Raw genomic sequence first — 16710 nt, forward strand, 5'->3', positions numbered from 1 at the left:
ATCTGCTGTCTCAGCCACTGCCTGTCACCAAGGGAGTACCCCAAAGCTCGATCCTAGGCCCCAAGCTCTTCTCAATTTACATCAACAACATCGCTCAGGCAGTAGGAAACTCTCTCATCCATTTATATGCAGATGATACATGTCTTCTACTCAGCTGGCCGCTCCCTGGATTTTGTGTTAAATGCTCTTCAACAAAGCTTTCTTAGTGTCCAACAAGCTTTCTCTGCCGTTAACCTTGTTCTGAACACCTCCAAAACATGTGGTCTGGTAAGAAGAATGGCCCTCTCCCCACAGGTCTGATTACTACCTCTGAGGGTTTAGAGCTTGAGGTAGTCACCTCATACAAGTACTTGGGAGTATGACTAGATGGTACACTGTCCTTCTCTCAGCACATATCAAAGCTGCAGGCCAAAGTTAAATCTAGACTTCTCTATCGTAATCGCTCCTCTTTCACCCCAGCTGCCAAACTAACCCTGATTCAGATGACCATCCTACCCATGCTAGATTACAGAGACATAATTTATAGATCGGCACTCAAGCGGCTAGATGTTCTTTACCAGATTTGCCACCAATGCTCCTCATACATCACTGCATTCTATACTCCTCTGTAAACTGGTCATCTCTGTATATCCGTCACTGGTTGATGCTTATTTATAAAACCCTCTTAGGCCTCACTCCCTCCCTATCTGAGATATCTACTGCAGCCCTCATCCTCCACATACAACACCTGTTCACTCCTCCCTATCTGAGATATCTACTGCAGCCCTCATCCTCCACATACAACACCTGTTCACTCCCCCCTATCTGAGATATCTACTGCAGCCCTCATCCTCCACATACAACACCTGTTCACTCCCCCCTATCTGAGATATCTACTGCAGCCCTCATCCTCCACATACAACACCTGTTCACTCCCCCCTATCTGAGATATCTACTGCAGCCCTCATCCTCCACATACAACACCTGTTCACTCCCCCTATCTGAGATATCTACTGCAGCCCTCATCCTCCACATACAACACCTGTTCACTCCCCCTATCTGAGATATCTACTGCAGCCCTCATCCTCCACATACAACACCTGTTCACTCCCCCTATCTGAGATATCTACTGCAGCCCTCATCCTCCACATACAACACCTGTTCACTCCCCCCTATCTGAGATATCTACTGCAGCCCTCATCCTCCACATACAACACCTGTTCACTCCCCTATCTGAGATATCTACTGCAGCCCTCATCCTCCACATACAACACCTGTTCACTCCCCCTATCTGAGATATCTACTGCAGCCCTCATCCTCCACATACAACACCTGTTCACTCCCCCTATCTGAGATATCTACTGCAGCCCTCATCCTCCACATACAACACCTGTTCACTCCCCCCTATCTGAGATATCTACTGCAGCCCTCATCCTCCACATACAACACCTGTTCACTCCTCCCTATCTGAGATACCTACTGCAGCCCTCATCCTCCACATACAACACCTGTTCACTCCCCCCCTATCTGAGATATCTACTGCAGCCCTCATCCTCCACATACAACACCTGTTCACTCCTCCCTATCTGAGATATCTACTGCAGCCCTCATCCTCCACATACAACACCTGTTCACTCCCCCCTATCTGAGATATCTACTGCAGCCCTCATCCTCCACATACAACACCCCTTCACTCCCCCCTATCTGAGATATCTACTGCAGCCCTCATCCTCCACCTGTTCACTCCCCCCTATCTGAGATATCTACTGCAGCCCTCATCCTCCACATACAACACCTGTTCACTCCCCCCTATCTGAGATATATACTGCAGCCCTCATCCTCCACATACAACACCTGTTTACTCCCCCCTATCTGAGATATCTACTGCAGCCCTCATCCTCCACATACAACACCCCTTCACTCCCCCCTATCTGAGATATCTAAAGCAGCCCTCATCCTCCACATACAACACCTGTTCACTCCTCCCTATCTGAGATACCTACTGCAGCCCTCATCCTCCACATACAACACCTGTTCACTCCCCCCCTATCTGAGATATCTACTGCAGCCCTCATCCTCCACATACAACACCTGTTCACTCCCCCTATCTGAGATATCTACTGCAGCCCTCATCCTCCACATACAACACCTGTTTACTCCCCCCTATCTGAGATATCTACTGCAGCCCTCATCCTCCACATACAACACCCCTTCACTCCCCCCTATCTGAGATATCTAAAGCAGCCCTCATCCTCCACATACAACACCTGTTCACTCCTCCCTATCTGAGATACCTACTGCAGCCCTCATCCTCCACATACAACACCTGTTCACTCCCCCTATCTGAGATATCTACTGCAGCCCTCATCCTCCACATACAACACCTGTTCACTCCCCCCCTATCTGAGATATCTACTGCAGCCCTCATCCTCCACATACAACACCTGTTCACTCCCCCTATCTGAGATATCTACTGCAGCCCTCATCCTCCACATACAACACCTGTTCACTCCCCCTATCTGAGATATCTACTGCAGCCCTCATCCTCCACATACAACACCTGTTCACTCCCCCCCTATGTGAGATACCTACTGCAGCCCTCATCCTCCACATACAACACCTGTTCACTCCCCCCCTATCTGAGATATCTACTGCAGCCCTCATCCTCCACATACAACACCTGTTTACTCCCCCCTATCTGAGATATCTACTGCAGCCCTCATCCTCCACATACAACACCCCTTCACTCCCCCCTATCTGAGATATCTAAAGCAGCCCTCATCCTCCACATACAACACCCGTTCTGCCAGTCACATTCTGTCAAAGGTCCTCAAAGCACACACATCCCCGGATCGCTCCTCTTTTCAGTTCGCTGAAGCTAGTGACTGGAACGAGCTGCAACAAACACTCAAACTGGACAGTTTTATCTCCATCTCTTCGTTCAAAGACTCAATCATGGACACTCTTACTGATAGTTGTGGCTGCTTTGTGTGATGTATTGTTGTCTCTAACTTATTGCCCTTTGTGCTGCTCTCTGTGCTCAATAATGTTCGTACCATGTTTTGTGCTGCTACCATATTATTGTCATGTGTTGCTACCATGCTGTGTTTTCATGTGTTGCTGCCATGCTGTGTTTTCATGTGTTGCTGCCATGCTGTGTTGTCATGTGTTGCTACCATGCTGTGTTGTCATGTGTTGCTACCATGCTGTGTTGTCATGTGTTGCTACCATGCTGTGTTGTCATGTGTTGCTACCATGCTGTGTTGTCATGTGTTGCTACCATGCTGTGTTGTCATGTGTTGCTGCCTTGCTATGTTGTTGTCTTAGGTCTCTCTTTTTGTAGTGTTGTGTTGTCTCTCTTTATGTAGTGTTGTGGTGTCTCTCTTTATGTAGTGTTGTGGTGTCTCTCTTTATGTAGTGTTGTGTTGTCTCTCTTTATGTAGTGTTGTGTTGTCTCTCTTTATGTAGTGTTGTGTTGTCTCTCTTTATGTAGTGTTGTCTCTCTTTATGTAGTGTTGTGTTGTCTCTCTTTATGTAGTGTTGTCTCTCTTTATGTAGTGTTGTCTCTCTTTATGTAGTGTTGTGTTGTCTCTCTTTTTGTAGTGTTGTGTTGTCTCTCTTTATGTAGTGTTGTGTTGTCTCTCTTTATGTAGTGTTGTGTTGTCTCTCTTTATGTAGTGTTGTGTTGTCTCTCTTTATGTAGTGTTGTCTCTCTTTATGTACTGTTGTGTTGTCTCTCTTTTTGTAGTGTTGTGTTGTCTCTCTTTATGTAGTGTTGTGTTGTCTCTTATGTAGTGTTGTGTTGTCTCTCTTTATGTAGTGTTGTGGTGTCTCTCTTTATGTAGTGTTGTGGTGTCTCTCTTTATGTAGTGTTGTGTTGTGGTGTCTCTCTTTATGTAGTGTTGTGTTGTCTCTCTTTATGTAGTGTTGTGTTGTCTCTCTTTATGTAGTGTTGTGTTGTCTCTCTTTATGTAGTGTTGTGGTGTCTCTCTTTATGTAGTGTTTTGTTGTCTCTCTTTATGTAGTGTTGTGTTGTCTCTCTTTATGTAGTGTTGTGGTGTCTCTTTATGTAGTGTTGTGGTGTCTCTCTTTATGTAGTGTTGTGTTGTCTCTCTTTTTGTAGTGTTGTGTTGTCTCTCTTTATGTAGTGTTGTGTTGTCTCTCTTTTTGTAGTGTTGTGTTGTCTCTCTTTATGTAGTGTTGTGTTGTCTCTCTTTTTGTAGTGTTGTGTTGTCTCTCTTTATGTAGTGTTGTCTCTCTTTATGTGTTGTCTCTCTTTATGTAGTGTTGTGTTGTCTTAGGTCTCTCTTTATGTAGTGTTGTGTTGTCTCTCTTTATGTAGTGTTGTCTCTCTTTATGCTGTGTTGTCTCTGTTGTGATGTGTGTTTTGTCCTATATTTATATTGTATTTTTAATCCCAGGCCCCCGTCCCCGCAGGAGGCATTTTTGCCTTTTGGTAGGCCGTCATTGTAAATAAGAATTTGTTCTTAACTGGCTTGCCTAGTTAAATAAAGGTTAAATAAAATGAAATTTAAAAATAATGTTGCATTAATTTGTTTTTGTGAATTCCACCTCTCACCACTACGTAGCGCTGCAGTCAAAGTACAGACCAAAAACAAACATCCTTCTTCCGTCTCAGTCTCCCCCAGTTTCCGGTAAATCCCTGAGAAAATGGAATCCTGAGGCCGTACCCAAATAGTTAAACGCATTGGTTAGAATAAAACTACGAAAGTCCAAAAATAAGGAATAACGACACAAATACAAGACAGGTACTGTAAAAAGGATGCCACATTTAGATGTTGTTAACTCGTGTTGAAATGTAAAGTGTCTCGTTAAATTGTGCCTGTTATTAGTTGGCAGCGGCGGCGGAAGATGTTCGCTCGGATTCATCAACTAACTGACCCAAGTAATCCGTGTGGATTATAACGTTTAGTTAGAAAACAACGTCAAAAACATATATTTTGAAAGGGGCCGTGTTCACTAGCGAGGCAGCCAACGTTATTTCTAACCTTTACTGGCTTAGTTTCGTGTTGGTGAAAATATATTCGGTCTTCCTTATTCCCGATGTCATGTAGCTAACGGTAGTTAGCATTGTTTCCAGGTTTTCATTTATTTACTTACTAAACTAAACTACCCCGTTTGCGCCAGCTACAAACGTCAAGGTTTTTTTTTCTATAGCGGATGGCATAATCATCATTTTTGGTGTAAGTGGATGTCTGTGTTTACACAAAATACACCACAAGAGCTAACTAATGTTAGCTTGCTAATTACACAAATGGCTGCAAATGTAAAACTTTGTCGTTAGCCTGCTAGCCAACGTTAGCACGTCTGCTCGCTGGCCAAATGTATATCTTGCGTTAACTAGCTATTTAGTCTTACCAACTTGAAATGTTTGCTATGGTCAACTTAAAATCATAACAATATACTAACGATATAATTATTTGATCTAGCTTTGGCTTTTAAATGGTAAATGTTGGGATGTAACTAGCTAACGGAGTTGTTTGTCCATCTTTTTAGATGCCATTTTCTGCTAAGCTAGTTAGCATGCTAATTGTTAGCTCGCCAGATGATTCCATTTTGTTTTTCTCGACTTTAGTCTGACTGGCTAGCTGCTGATTTGTCATCAAAACAAGGGACTCTGTTTTAAATTAGACTTTTAAAGGATGTGACATGTTGTTCCATCGGAGTAAAGGATGATCACCGAGCCATCAATCTTTTTCCTTGATGTCTGAAATGTCCTCATTACGTTAACAGCAGTTTACTGAACGCTAGCTAACTTGGTAGCTAATAAGGTAATCGGTCTAATTCTATTTGTTGATGAATGTAATTTAGGGGTGACTAGCTCTGTTTGCCTTGTATAACAATAACATCAAAAATATTCAATGTTATTAGAATCTGCTGACAGTCTCCTGTCTGTGGCCTCCCCCACCACTACCCAGCCAGTGTGTTAGCTCTGCTGACAGTCTCCTGTCTGTGGCCTCCCCCACCACTACCCAGCCAGTGTGTTAGGTCTGGTGACAGTCTCCTGTCTGTGGCCTTCCCCACCACTACCCAGCCAGTGTGTTAGCTCTGCTGACAGTCTCCTGTCTGTGGCCTTCCCCACCACTACCCAGCCAGTGTGTTAGCTCTGCTGACAGTCTCCTGTCTGTGGCCTTCCCCACCACTACCCAGCCAGTGTGTTAGCTCTGCTGACAGTCTCCTGTCTGTGGCCTTCCCCACCACTACCCAGCCAGTGTGTTTGCTCTGCTGACAGTCTCCTGTCTGTGGCCTTCCCCACCACTACCCAGCCAGTGTGTTAGGTCTGCTGACAGTCTCCTGTCTGTGGCCTCCCCCACCACTACCCAGCCAGTGTGTTAGGTCTGCTGATAGTCTCCTGTCTGTGGCCTTCCCCACCACTACCCAGCCAGTGTGTTAGCTCTGCTGACAGTCTCCTGTCTGTGGCCTTCCCCACCACTACCCAGCCAGTGTGTTAGCTCTGCTGACAGTCTCCTGTCTGTGGCCTTCCCCACCACTACCCAGCCAGTGTGTTAGCTCTGCTGACAGTCTCCTGTCTGTGGCCTTCCCCACCACTACCCAGCCAGTGTGTTAGCTCTGCTGACAGTCTCCTGTCTGTGGCCTTCCCCACCACTACCCAGCCAGTGTGTTAGCTCTGCTGACAGTCTCCTGTCTGTGGCCTTCCCCACCACTACCCAGCCAGTGTGTTTGCTCTGCTGACAGTCTCCTGTCTGTGGCCTTCCCCACCACTACCCAGCCAGTGTGTTAGCTCTGCTGACAGTCTCCTGTCTGTGGCCTTCCCCACCACTACCCAGCCAGTGTGTTAGCCAGTGTGTTAGGTCTGCTGACAGTCTCCTGTCTGTGGCCTCCCCACCACTACCCAGCCAGTGTGTTAGCTCTGCTGACAGTCTCCTGTCTGTGGCCTCCCCCACCACTACCCAGCCAGTGTGTTAGCTCTGCTGACAGTCTCCTGTCTGTGGCCTCCCCCACCACTACCCAGCCAGTGTGTTAGCTCTGCTGACAGTCTCCTGTCTGTGGCCTCCCCCACCACTACCCAGCCAGTGTGTTAGCTCTGCTGACAGTCTCCTGTCTGTGGCCTTCCCCACCACTACCCAGCCAGTGTGTTAGCTCTGCTGACAGTCTCCTGTCTGTGGCCTTCCCCACCACTACCCAGCCAGTGTGTTAGCTCTGCTGACAGTCTCCTGTCTGTGGCCTTCCCCACCACTACCCAGCCAGTGTGTTAGCTCTGCTGACAGTCTCCTGTCTGTGGCCTCCCCACCACTACCCAGCCAGTGTGTTAGGTCTGCTGACAGTCTCCTGTCTGTGGCCTTCCCACCACTACCCAGCCAGTGTGTTAGCTCTGCTGACAGTCTCCTGTCTGTGGCCTTCCCCACCACTACCCAGCCAGTGTGTTAGCTCTGCTGACAGTCTCCTGTCTGTGGCCTTCCCCACCACTACCCAGCCAGTGTGTTAGCTCTGCTGACAGTCTCCTGTCTGTGGCCTTCCCCACCACTACCCAGCCAGTGTGTTAGCTCTGCTGACAGTCTCCTGTCTGTGGCCTTCCCCACCACTACCCAGCCAGTGTGTTAGCTCTGCTGACAGTCTCCTGTCTGTGGCCTTCCCCACCACTACCCAGCCAGTGTGTTAGGTCTGCTGACAGTCTCCTGTCTGTGGCCTTCCCCACCACTACCCAGCCAGTGTGTTAGGTCTCTGCTGACAGTCTCCTGTCTGTGGCCTTCCCCACCACTACCCAGCCAGTGTGTTAGGTCTGCTGACAGTCTCCTGTCTGTGGCCTTCCCCACCACTACCCAGCCAGTGTGTTAGCTCTGCTGACAGTCTCCTGTCTGTGGCCTTCCCCACCACTACCCAGCCAGTGTGTTAGCTCTGCTGACAGTCTCCTGTCTGTGGCCTTCCCCACCACTACCCAGCCAGTGTGTTAGCTCTGCTGACAGTCTCCTGTCTGTGGCCTCCCCCACCACTACCCAGCCAGTGTGTTAGCTCTGCTGACAGTCTCCTGTCTGTGGCCTTCCCCACCACTACCCAGCCAGTGTGTTAGCTCTGCTGACAGTCTCCTGTCTGTGGCCTTCCCCACCACTACCCAGCCAGTGTGTTAGCTCTGCTGACAGTCTCCTGTCTGTGGCCTTCCCCACCACTACCCAGCCAGTGTGTTAGCTCTGCTGACAGTCTCCTGTCTGTGGCCTCCCCCACCACTACCCAGCCAGTGTGTTAGGTCTGCTGATAGTCTCCTGTCTGTGGCCTTCCCCACCACTACCCAGCCAGTGTGTTAGCTCTGCTGACAGTCTCCTGTCTGTGGCCTTCCCCACCACTACCCAGCCACTACCCAGCCAGTGCTGACCTCCTGTCCACCACTACCCAGTGTTAGCTCTGTGTTAGCTCTGCTGACAGTCTCCTGTCTGTGGCCTCCCCACCACTACCCAGCCAGTGTGTTAGCTCTGCTGACAGTCTCTGCTGTCTGTGGCCTTCCCCACCACTACCCAGCCAGTGTGTTAGCTCTGCTGACAGTCTCCTGTCTGTGGCCTTCCCCACCACTACCCAGCCAGTGTGTTAGCTCTGCTGACAGTCTCCTGTCTGTGGCCTTCCCCACCACTACCCAGCCAGTGTGTTAGCTCTGCTGACAGTCTCCTGTCTGTGGCCTCCCCACCACTACCCAGCCAGTGTGTTAGGTCTGCTGATAGTCTCCTGTCTGTGGCCTTCCCCACCACTACCCAGCCAGTGTGTTAGCTCTGCTGACAGTCTCCTGTCTGTGGCCTTCCCCACCACTACCCAGCCAGTGTGTTAGCTCTGCTGACAGTCTCCTGTCTGTGGCCTTCCCCACCACTACCCAGCCAGTGTGTTAGCTCTGCTGACAGTCTCCTGTCTGTGGCCTTCCCCACCACTACCCAGCCAGTGTGTTAGGTCTGCTGACAGTCTCCTGTCTGTGGCCTTCCCCACCACTACCCAGCCAGTGTGTTAGGTCTCCTGACAGTCTCCTGTCTGTGGCCTTCCCCACCACTACCCAGCCAGTGTGTTAGCTCTGCTGACAGTCTCCTGTCTGTGGCCTTCCCCACCACTACCCAGCCAGTGTGTTAGGTCTGCTGACAGTCTCCTGTCTGTGGCCTTCCCCACCACTACCCAGCCAGTGTGTTAGGTCTGCTGACAGTCTCCTGTCTGTGGCCTTCCCCACCACTACCCAGCCAGTCTGTTAGGTCTGCTGACAGTCTCCTGTCTGTGGACCCTTTGCTGTGTCAGTGTGTTGAAGATGCAGCTGGGCATTTTTATTGTCGACCCGGTACAGCGAGAAGAGGATGGCGATGGCACGCTTCTCTGAGCCTGCTTCCTCTCGAGGTTGCTTCCTTCTAGGGATGTTTTCCCGGCTCTTGTGCTCTTGCTTCTGCCTTAATTGTGCTTTGGTGTCTAGGCCGGGCTGCTGTAAAAGATGATGAGGAGTCCTTCCTGCTTGCTCTTTGGTGTCTAGGCCGGGCTACTGTAAAAGATGATGAGGAGTCCTTCCTGCTTGCTCTTTGGTGTCTAGGCCGGGCTACTGTAAAAGATGAGGAGGAGTCCTTCCTGCTTGCTCTTTGGTGTCTAGGCCGGGCTACTGTAAAAGATGATGAGTCCTTCCTGCTTGCTCTTTGGTGTCTAGGCCGGGCTACTGTAAAAGCACTTTTTGACAATAGCTAAAACACTTTAAATGTTAAAATATATTTGATTATCCCTAGCAGCTGGATCGTGGGGACTCAAAGACAGACAGCGTTTATCTCCAACTTCTCTCCCTTCGATACCCGATGGAGGGCTCCGACAGTTCCGAGCCGGGCGCCAGTGACCAACCAGAGGCCCAGCGCAGGCGGCAACGGGACCGGCTAGACCGGGAGGAGGCCTTCTACCAGTTTGTCAACAACCTGAGTGAGGCAGACTACCGGCTGATGAGAGACAACAACCTGCTGGGTACCCCAGGTAACTGACTCTCCTTTAATACACCTGTAGTAACACCTGTTATAAACCTGTAACACGCCTCATTAGACAACAACCTTAACAGAGCAGTGTAGAGATGGATTTTCAATCTCATAGAAAAGTTAGACGTCTTCACTTTCTGTTTCATGTAGTCCTTATTTTTCTATTGCAGACTGTGGGTTGAATGACTTTTTCAGTCAGGTTTTTAGATTGGCTATCTAAGGTCGTTGTCTCAGGTTGAGTTTTTCTTATGATGAAAACCAAAGCCTGCGGACAACTGAAGATACCACATCAGGCCAGTGGAGTGGGAGGTGGGCAGTGTTTCCCCTGGAGAGCATTGAGAGGACAGGGCCTGTCCTGGTAAGTCTGGTGGTTCTCAGTACTGTCCTGTTGCTGTGTAACCAGGAGACAAACTACAGCTTTATGGGCAAATACTAGTGTATTTCCAGTAGTAAATGAAGGCAGTTAGAGCCACTGTCGGTGTACTGAGTTGTAGTTTCCTCTGCTAGGTGAGATCACAGCAGAGGAGTTGTTGAGTCGGCTGCAGCAGATTAAGGATGGACCAGAGCAGCAGCAGCCTAGCATCAACACCAGTGAGACTGGAGAAGCTACAGGAGGTAAGGCTCCTCTGTACTTTTCATTGTCTTTCATGCAGGAATTCAAAGTTGGCCGCTTTTAAAAATGTTTTCTTTAATGGTGAAATGTTGAATGTTGACACGTTCTCTGTTCCATTTAGAATGTTGACGCGTTCTCTGTTCCATTTAGAATGTTGACGCGTTCTCTGTTCCATTTAGAATGTTGACGCGTTCTCTGTTCCATTTAGAATGTTGACGCGTTCTCTGTTCCATTTAGAATGTTGACGCGTTCTCTGTTCCATTTAGAATGTTGACGCGTTCTCTGTTCCATTTAGAATGTTGACGCGTTCTCTGTTCCATTTAGAATGTTGACGCGTTCTCTGTTCCATTTAGAATGTTGGCGCGTTCTCTGTTCCATTTAGAATGTTGGCGCGTTCTCTGTTCCATTTAGAATGTTGGCGCGTTCTCTGTTCCATTTAGAATGTTGGCGCGTTCTCTGTTCCATTTAGAATGTTGACGCGTTCTCTGTTCCATTTAGAATGTTGACGCGTTCTCTGTTCCATTTAGAATGTTGACGCGTTCTCTCTGTTCCATTTAGAATGTTGACGCGTTCTCTCTGTTCCATTTAGAATGTTGACGCGTTCTCTCTGTTCTATTAGAACCGTCTCTAGAATGTTGATATGTTCTGTCTTCTATTAGAACTGACAGAACCGGCGGAAGGTCCAGAGGACCCATCTAACGGCGACACCCTCTTGGATTGGCTGAACACTGTCAGGCGGACAGGCAACACCACCCGCAGTGGTCACCGAGGCAACCAGTCATGGCGGGCGGTGAGCCGGACCAACCCAAACAGCGGAGACTTCCGGTTCAGTCTGGAGATCAACGTTAACCGTAACCTGGCCGAGCAGCAGGCCCGCGCAGAGGGGGAGGCTCAGGAGGAAGGCCCAGCAGAAGCACCTGGCGATGGGGTGGAGGCAGTGGTCGGAGTGGAGGTCCAGGCAGGGACTGAGGCAGGGACTGAGGCAGGGACTGAGGCAGGGACTGAGGCAGGGACTGAGGCAGGGACTGAGGCAGGGACTGAGGCAGGGACTGGGGCAGGGACTGGGGCAGGGACTGGGGCAGGGACTGGGGCAGGGACTGGGGCAGGGACTGGGGCAGGGACTGGGGCAGGGACTGGGGCAGGGACTGGGGCAGGGACTGGGGCAGGGACTGGGGCAGGGACTGGGGTGCCCATGGAGACAGGAGAGGTGCTGGAGGAACCAGTTGTGGAGGAGATGGCTGTCATAGTGGAACCAGAAGTGGAGATGGAGCCAGAGGCTGAAGTAGAAGCAGAAATGGTCCCAGAGTTAGTAGTAGAGGTAGTCCCACAGCCGCCCAGCCCTGTCACCGCCACCCCTCCTGTCTCCAGACCAGCCAGTCCCCTGGTGCAGGCCACCCCGGCCCCCGCCCCCCCCAGCCCGTCCCCTGAGGAGCCTCCCCGACGGGGCCAGAGACGAGCCCGCAGCCGTAGCCCTGAGCAGCGCCGGACCAGGGCTCGCACCACACGGAGCCGTTCCCCTCTCACCCTGGACCGACTGGACGGCCTCCCCCGCCACGTGCCCAATGCCGCCCCTTCACACAGCCCCCCACCCTGCCCCCCCATGCCCCCGCAGAGGGAAGCTCGCGGACTCGACAGCATGTTCTGTCCCGGCAAAGCACTGCAGAGTACGATGTCCAGTCAGCCGGAACAGGGTCTGGGAACGCCCCAGAGCCCGTTACCACCCCACCCCAGGAGGGAGAGGCCGCGGGCGGGGAGGGAGCAGCAGGACGACGTCCCCCCACCATCATGCTGGACCTGCAGGTGCGTCGTGTTCGTCCAGGTGAGTACCGCCAGAGGGACAGCATTGCTAACAGAACCCGCTCACGCTCCCAGAACTCCAACAACACCTTCCTGTACGAGAGTGAGAGGGGGGGCTTCCGCAGGACCTTCTCCCGGTCCGAGCGTGCGGGTGTGAGGACGTACGTCAGCACCATCAGGATCCCCATCAGGAGGATCAGTGATGCAGGGTTGGGAGAGGCCACCTCCATGGCTCTGCAGACCATGATACGACAGATCATGACCGGCTTCGGAGAGCTCAGCTACTTCATGGACTCAGACTCTGACTCCTCGGACTCAAACCGTGGCGGTGGTAACCCCACTGGCGCTGCCGACCTGGCCGAGGCGCTCAACACTCCCGACGGGGGAGTGGCCGGCATGGCGGAGGGGGCGGAGCCTCCTGTCTCAGTGGGTGGGCCTAGTGTGGGAGGAGCCGGGGAGGCAAGGACAGAGGAGGGGGAAGAGGGGGTTGGTGTAGGTCTGGCCCCAGGGATAGGTTTAGGGGTCGGTGGCACCCCCAGGGAGGGGCGAGGTCGCCCCCGTGCCCCCATCAGTCTGGAGGAACCGGGGTCGCTACCCTTCCTCCGCCTTGCTCACTTCTTCCTCCTGAATGATGAGGATGAGGAACAGCCCAGAGGACTCACCAAGGAGCAGATCGACAACCTCTCCACCAGGAACTTTGGGGAGAGTGATGCTCTGAAGACCTGCAGTGTGTGTATCACAGAGTATGCTGAGGGGAACAAGTTGAGGAAGTTGCCCTGTTCTCATGAGTACCATGTTCACTGTATCGACCGCTGGCTGTCTGAGAACTCCACCTGTCCTATCTGCCGCAGGGCCGTGTTGGTGTCTGCTAACCGGGAGAGTGTGGTCTAACCTGGAGAGCTGGAGGTCAGGGGTCAGCGGTGCTCCAGGCAGACAGTATATAACACCGTGTCAGTTCTGCAGGCCTTTCTCCTAGTCAGACCATTTACATTGTTCATGTTTTCATTCTTAAGACATCACTGACTTTTATCCAACTGACATGCTGGTGTTTGGACAGACGGAGACAGAAAGGAAGGTGGTGTCCTCATAGTGTAGTAAGAGACATGAGAGATGCCACTGTCCCATTGGCCAACAGACCCCACTCTCCCTTACCTACTCTGAGAGGACCAACAGACCCTACTCTCCCTTACCTACTCTGAGAGGGCCAACAGACCCCACTCTCCCTTACCTACTCTGAGAGGACCAACAGACCCCACTCTCCCTTACCTACTCTGACAGACCCTACACTCTCCCAACAGACCCCACTCTCCCTTACCTACTCTGAGAGGGCCAACAGACCCCCCCACTCTCCCCTACTACCGACAGACCCCACTCTGAGAGGACCGACAGACCCCTCTCCCTTCCCTACTCTCCCTTACCTACTCTGAGAGGGCCAACAGACCCCACTCTCCCTTACCTATTCTGAGAGGACCGACAGACCCCACTCTCCCTTACCTACTCTGGGAGGACCGACAGACCCCACTCTCCCTTACCTACTCTGAGCGGACTAATAGACCCCACTCTCCCTTACCTACTCTGAGAGGACCAATAGACCCCACTCTCCCTTACCTACTCTGGGAGGACCAACAGACCCCACTCTCCCTTACCTACTCTGGGAGGACCAACAGACCCCACTCTCCCTTACCTACTCTGAGAGGACCAACAGACCCCACTCTCCCTTACCTACTCTGAGAGGACCAACAGACCCCACTCTCCCTTACCTACTCTGAGAGGGCCAACAGACCCCACTCTCCCTTACCTACTCTGAGAGGACCAACAGACCCCACTCTCCCTTACCTACTCTGAGAGGACCAACAGACCCCACTCTCCCTTACCTACTCTGAGAGGACCAACAGACCCCACTCTCCCTTACCTACTCTGAGAGGACCAACAGACCCCACTCTCCCTTACCTACTCTGAGAGGACCGACAGACCCCACTCTCCCTTACCTACTCTGGGAGGACCAACAGACCCCACTCTCCCTTACCTACTCTGGGAGGACCGACAGACCCCACTCTCCCTTACCTACTCTGAGAGGACCAACAGACCCCACTCTCCCTTACCTACTCTGGGAGGACCGACAGACCCCACTCTCCCTTACCTACTCTGAGCGGACTAATAGACCCCACTCTCCCTTACCTACTCTGAGAGGACCAATAGACCCCACTCTCCCTTACCTACTCTGGGAGGACCAACAGACCCCACTCTCCCTTACCTACTCTGGGAGGACCAACAGACCCCACTCTCCCTTACCTACTCTGGGAGGACCCCAACCTACTCTGAGACCCCCCCACTGTCCCCTACCTACTCTGAGAGGACCAACAGACCCCACTCTCCCTTACCTACTCTGGGAAGACCAACAGACCCCACTCTCCCTTACCTACTCTGAGGACCCCACTCTCCCTTCTCTACTCTGAGAGGACCAACAGACCCCACTCTCCCTTACCTACTCTGAGAGGACCAACAGACCCCACTCTCCCTTACCTACTCTGAGAGGACCAACAGACCCCACTCTCCCTTACCTACTCTGAGAGGACCAACAGACCCCACTCTCCCTTACCTACTCTGAGAGGACCAACAGACCCCACTCTCCCCTACCTGTCTTACCCCAAAAGGGACTCCACTGTCCCCACCTGACCCTGCTCTCCACCTGAAAGACTGCATTTATCAATACTCTGGAACGGCTCACAGACTGTCAGTGTGTCAAAGCTTTGCTGAATTAGTTTTTAAGTTAAAACTGTAGAATGTTGTACAGGCGTTAATGGGGAGAATGAGATGTGACGGACTTGGATTCCGTTGGGAATTCTATCAGTTGATTTGGACTCGTGTTGCATCATATTCAGGACATCGGACCAATAGTACTGATTATTGATTATGAATTGTGTTGAACTGTCGTTGAGATGGGATGTAGGTATCTGTTAACTGATGCTAGTATGTAGTCTAACTCTGGCCCATCACATGAAGCATTTTCTGACAGTGTTTCATCATGACATCTCAGAGTAGTGATCTAGCATCAGTCCATCACTGTTAATCTAGGATCACTGGCGGTCTAGGATCGCTGGCGGTCTAGGATCACTGGCGGTCTAGGATCGCTGGCGGTCTAGGATCGCTGGCGGTCTAGGATCACTGGCGGTCTAGGATCACTGGCGGTCTAGGAGGGTCTATCGCTGGCGGTCTAGGATCGCTGGCGGTCTAGGATCGCTGGGTCTAGGGATCACTGGCGGTCTAGGATCACTGGCGGCCTAGGATCGCTGGCGGCCTGGGATCGCTGGCGGTCTAGGATCACTGGCGGTCTAGGATCACTGGCGGTCTAGGATCGCTGGCGGTCTGGGATCGCTGGCGGTCTAGGATCGCTGGCGGTCTCATTAAACCTAAGTAGCCCAACTGATCGTAGATCATAACTCCTATTCTGGGACACTTTGTGGATACGGGTCCTGAAGGATAACGACAAGCTCCTAGTGATCCTGACCTTGTAATGTCACCATGACAACCTGTTGATTCTGCTACAGTATGACCAGAAAGTGAACAGAGGGCTGCATTATGGTTCTGTCTCAAATACCACCCTATCTCTATATAGTGCACTACCCATAGGACTCTGGTCAGAAGTACTGCTCTATATAGGGAATAGTGACATTTGGGAATCACATTTATTCTGAGTTCCAAGTGTTGGTTAGACCCCGGCCAGGCTGCTGCCTCTGTCCTGTGTTTTGGCCTAGAACTTCAACTACCAAGAGACATCTTCATATCTGGAACACCAGTGCAATAACTACAGAATGGGAAAACTGAGACAGAAAATAGGGAAAACTAAACGTAATATTCTCAACTTGTATATTATTATTTCTAAAATATTGTAGACTGAATATTCCCAGTTAAAATGAAGACTTTGTTCCCTTTTAAAAATGTGTTAATCTTTTTATTTTCTAGAGCTGGGTTCTTTGTGTACATTCTGATATAGCGCTCTCTCTTGTCGAGCGGTGGGCCTGTAGGATGCTGTATGTTGGCTGTTCACACAGAGGGAGGGAGTGTTCCATGACACGATGACATCACGTTCTATAGGTTCCATGTGTTCTCACGGTTGCCGTCATTACCTCCTCCCTGTACAAATAAAGTTTTGGGTGGTTGAAGCTCTGTTATTGTTGATAATGACCAGTTGTAAAGGAAGTGTATTGTGTCTTTCTGACGGTGCTTCCCCTACTAACCTGGCTGTCTTCATCAAGGCCTCCTAACTGCACTGTGTTGCATTGCTCCCACACGGCTCCCTATATGCACTATGAAGGGAATATGGAGCCAGACCGGTCCTGGAGTGTAATATCGCCATGTTCGTCAAAGGCACCC

The 16710-nt window shown here is 51.1% G+C and overlaps 1 protein-coding gene and 2 long non-coding RNA genes across 53 annotated transcripts; 1 reads left to right on the forward strand and 2 right to left on the reverse strand.

The window, feature by feature from the left end:
- Positions 1 to 721: 721 nt before the first annotated feature.
- On the reverse strand, positions 722 to 2125 carry LOC127916388 (uncharacterized). Of its 2 annotated transcripts, none has more exons than XR_008094875.1 (3): positions 1716 to 2125; positions 1138 to 1196; positions 722 to 963 (listed from the first exon to the last, which is right to left on the reverse strand). It is a non-coding gene; the product is annotated as an uncharacterized LOC127916388 (long non-coding RNA). The 2 variants fall into 2 exon arrangements; XR_008094879.1 differs by lacking the exon at positions 1138 to 1196 and adding an exon at positions 1370 to 1428.
- Positions 2126 to 4798: 2673 nt separating this feature from the next.
- Positions 4799 to 13366, forward strand: LOC127929783 (E3 ubiquitin-protein ligase RNF12-A-like). Its single transcript, XM_052518137.1, is given in 5 exon segments — positions 4799 to 5183; positions 9693 to 9927; positions 10434 to 10541; positions 11199 to 12124; positions 12127 to 13366. Coding segments are annotated over 4 exon segments (2304 nt in total). The 5' UTR covers positions 4799 to 5183; positions 9693 to 9758; the 3' UTR covers positions 13228 to 13366.
- A 54-nt stretch (positions 13367 to 13420) lies between these two features.
- LOC127929784 (uncharacterized) lies at positions 13421 to 15060 on the reverse strand. 50 transcript variants are annotated; one of them, XR_008136204.1, is made up of 7 exons: positions 14822 to 14969; positions 14680 to 14755; positions 14553 to 14628; positions 14401 to 14438; positions 14135 to 14362; positions 13755 to 14096; positions 13421 to 13602 (listed from the first exon to the last, which is right to left on the reverse strand). It is a non-coding gene; the product is annotated as an uncharacterized LOC127929784 (long non-coding RNA). The 50 variants fall into 50 exon arrangements; XR_008136211.1 differs by having other exon boundaries at positions 14135 to 14324; positions 14401 to 14476; XR_008136210.1 differs by having other exon boundaries at positions 14135 to 14286; positions 14515 to 14628.
- Positions 15061 to 16710: the final 1650 nt, after the last annotated feature.

Source organism: Oncorhynchus keta, chromosome 4, assembly GCF_023373465.1.
Source record: "Oncorhynchus keta strain PuntledgeMale-10-30-2019 chromosome 4, Oket_V2, whole genome shotgun sequence".
In the NCBI taxonomy this organism is placed as follows: Eukaryota; Metazoa; Chordata; class Actinopteri; order Salmoniformes; family Salmonidae; genus Oncorhynchus; species Oncorhynchus keta.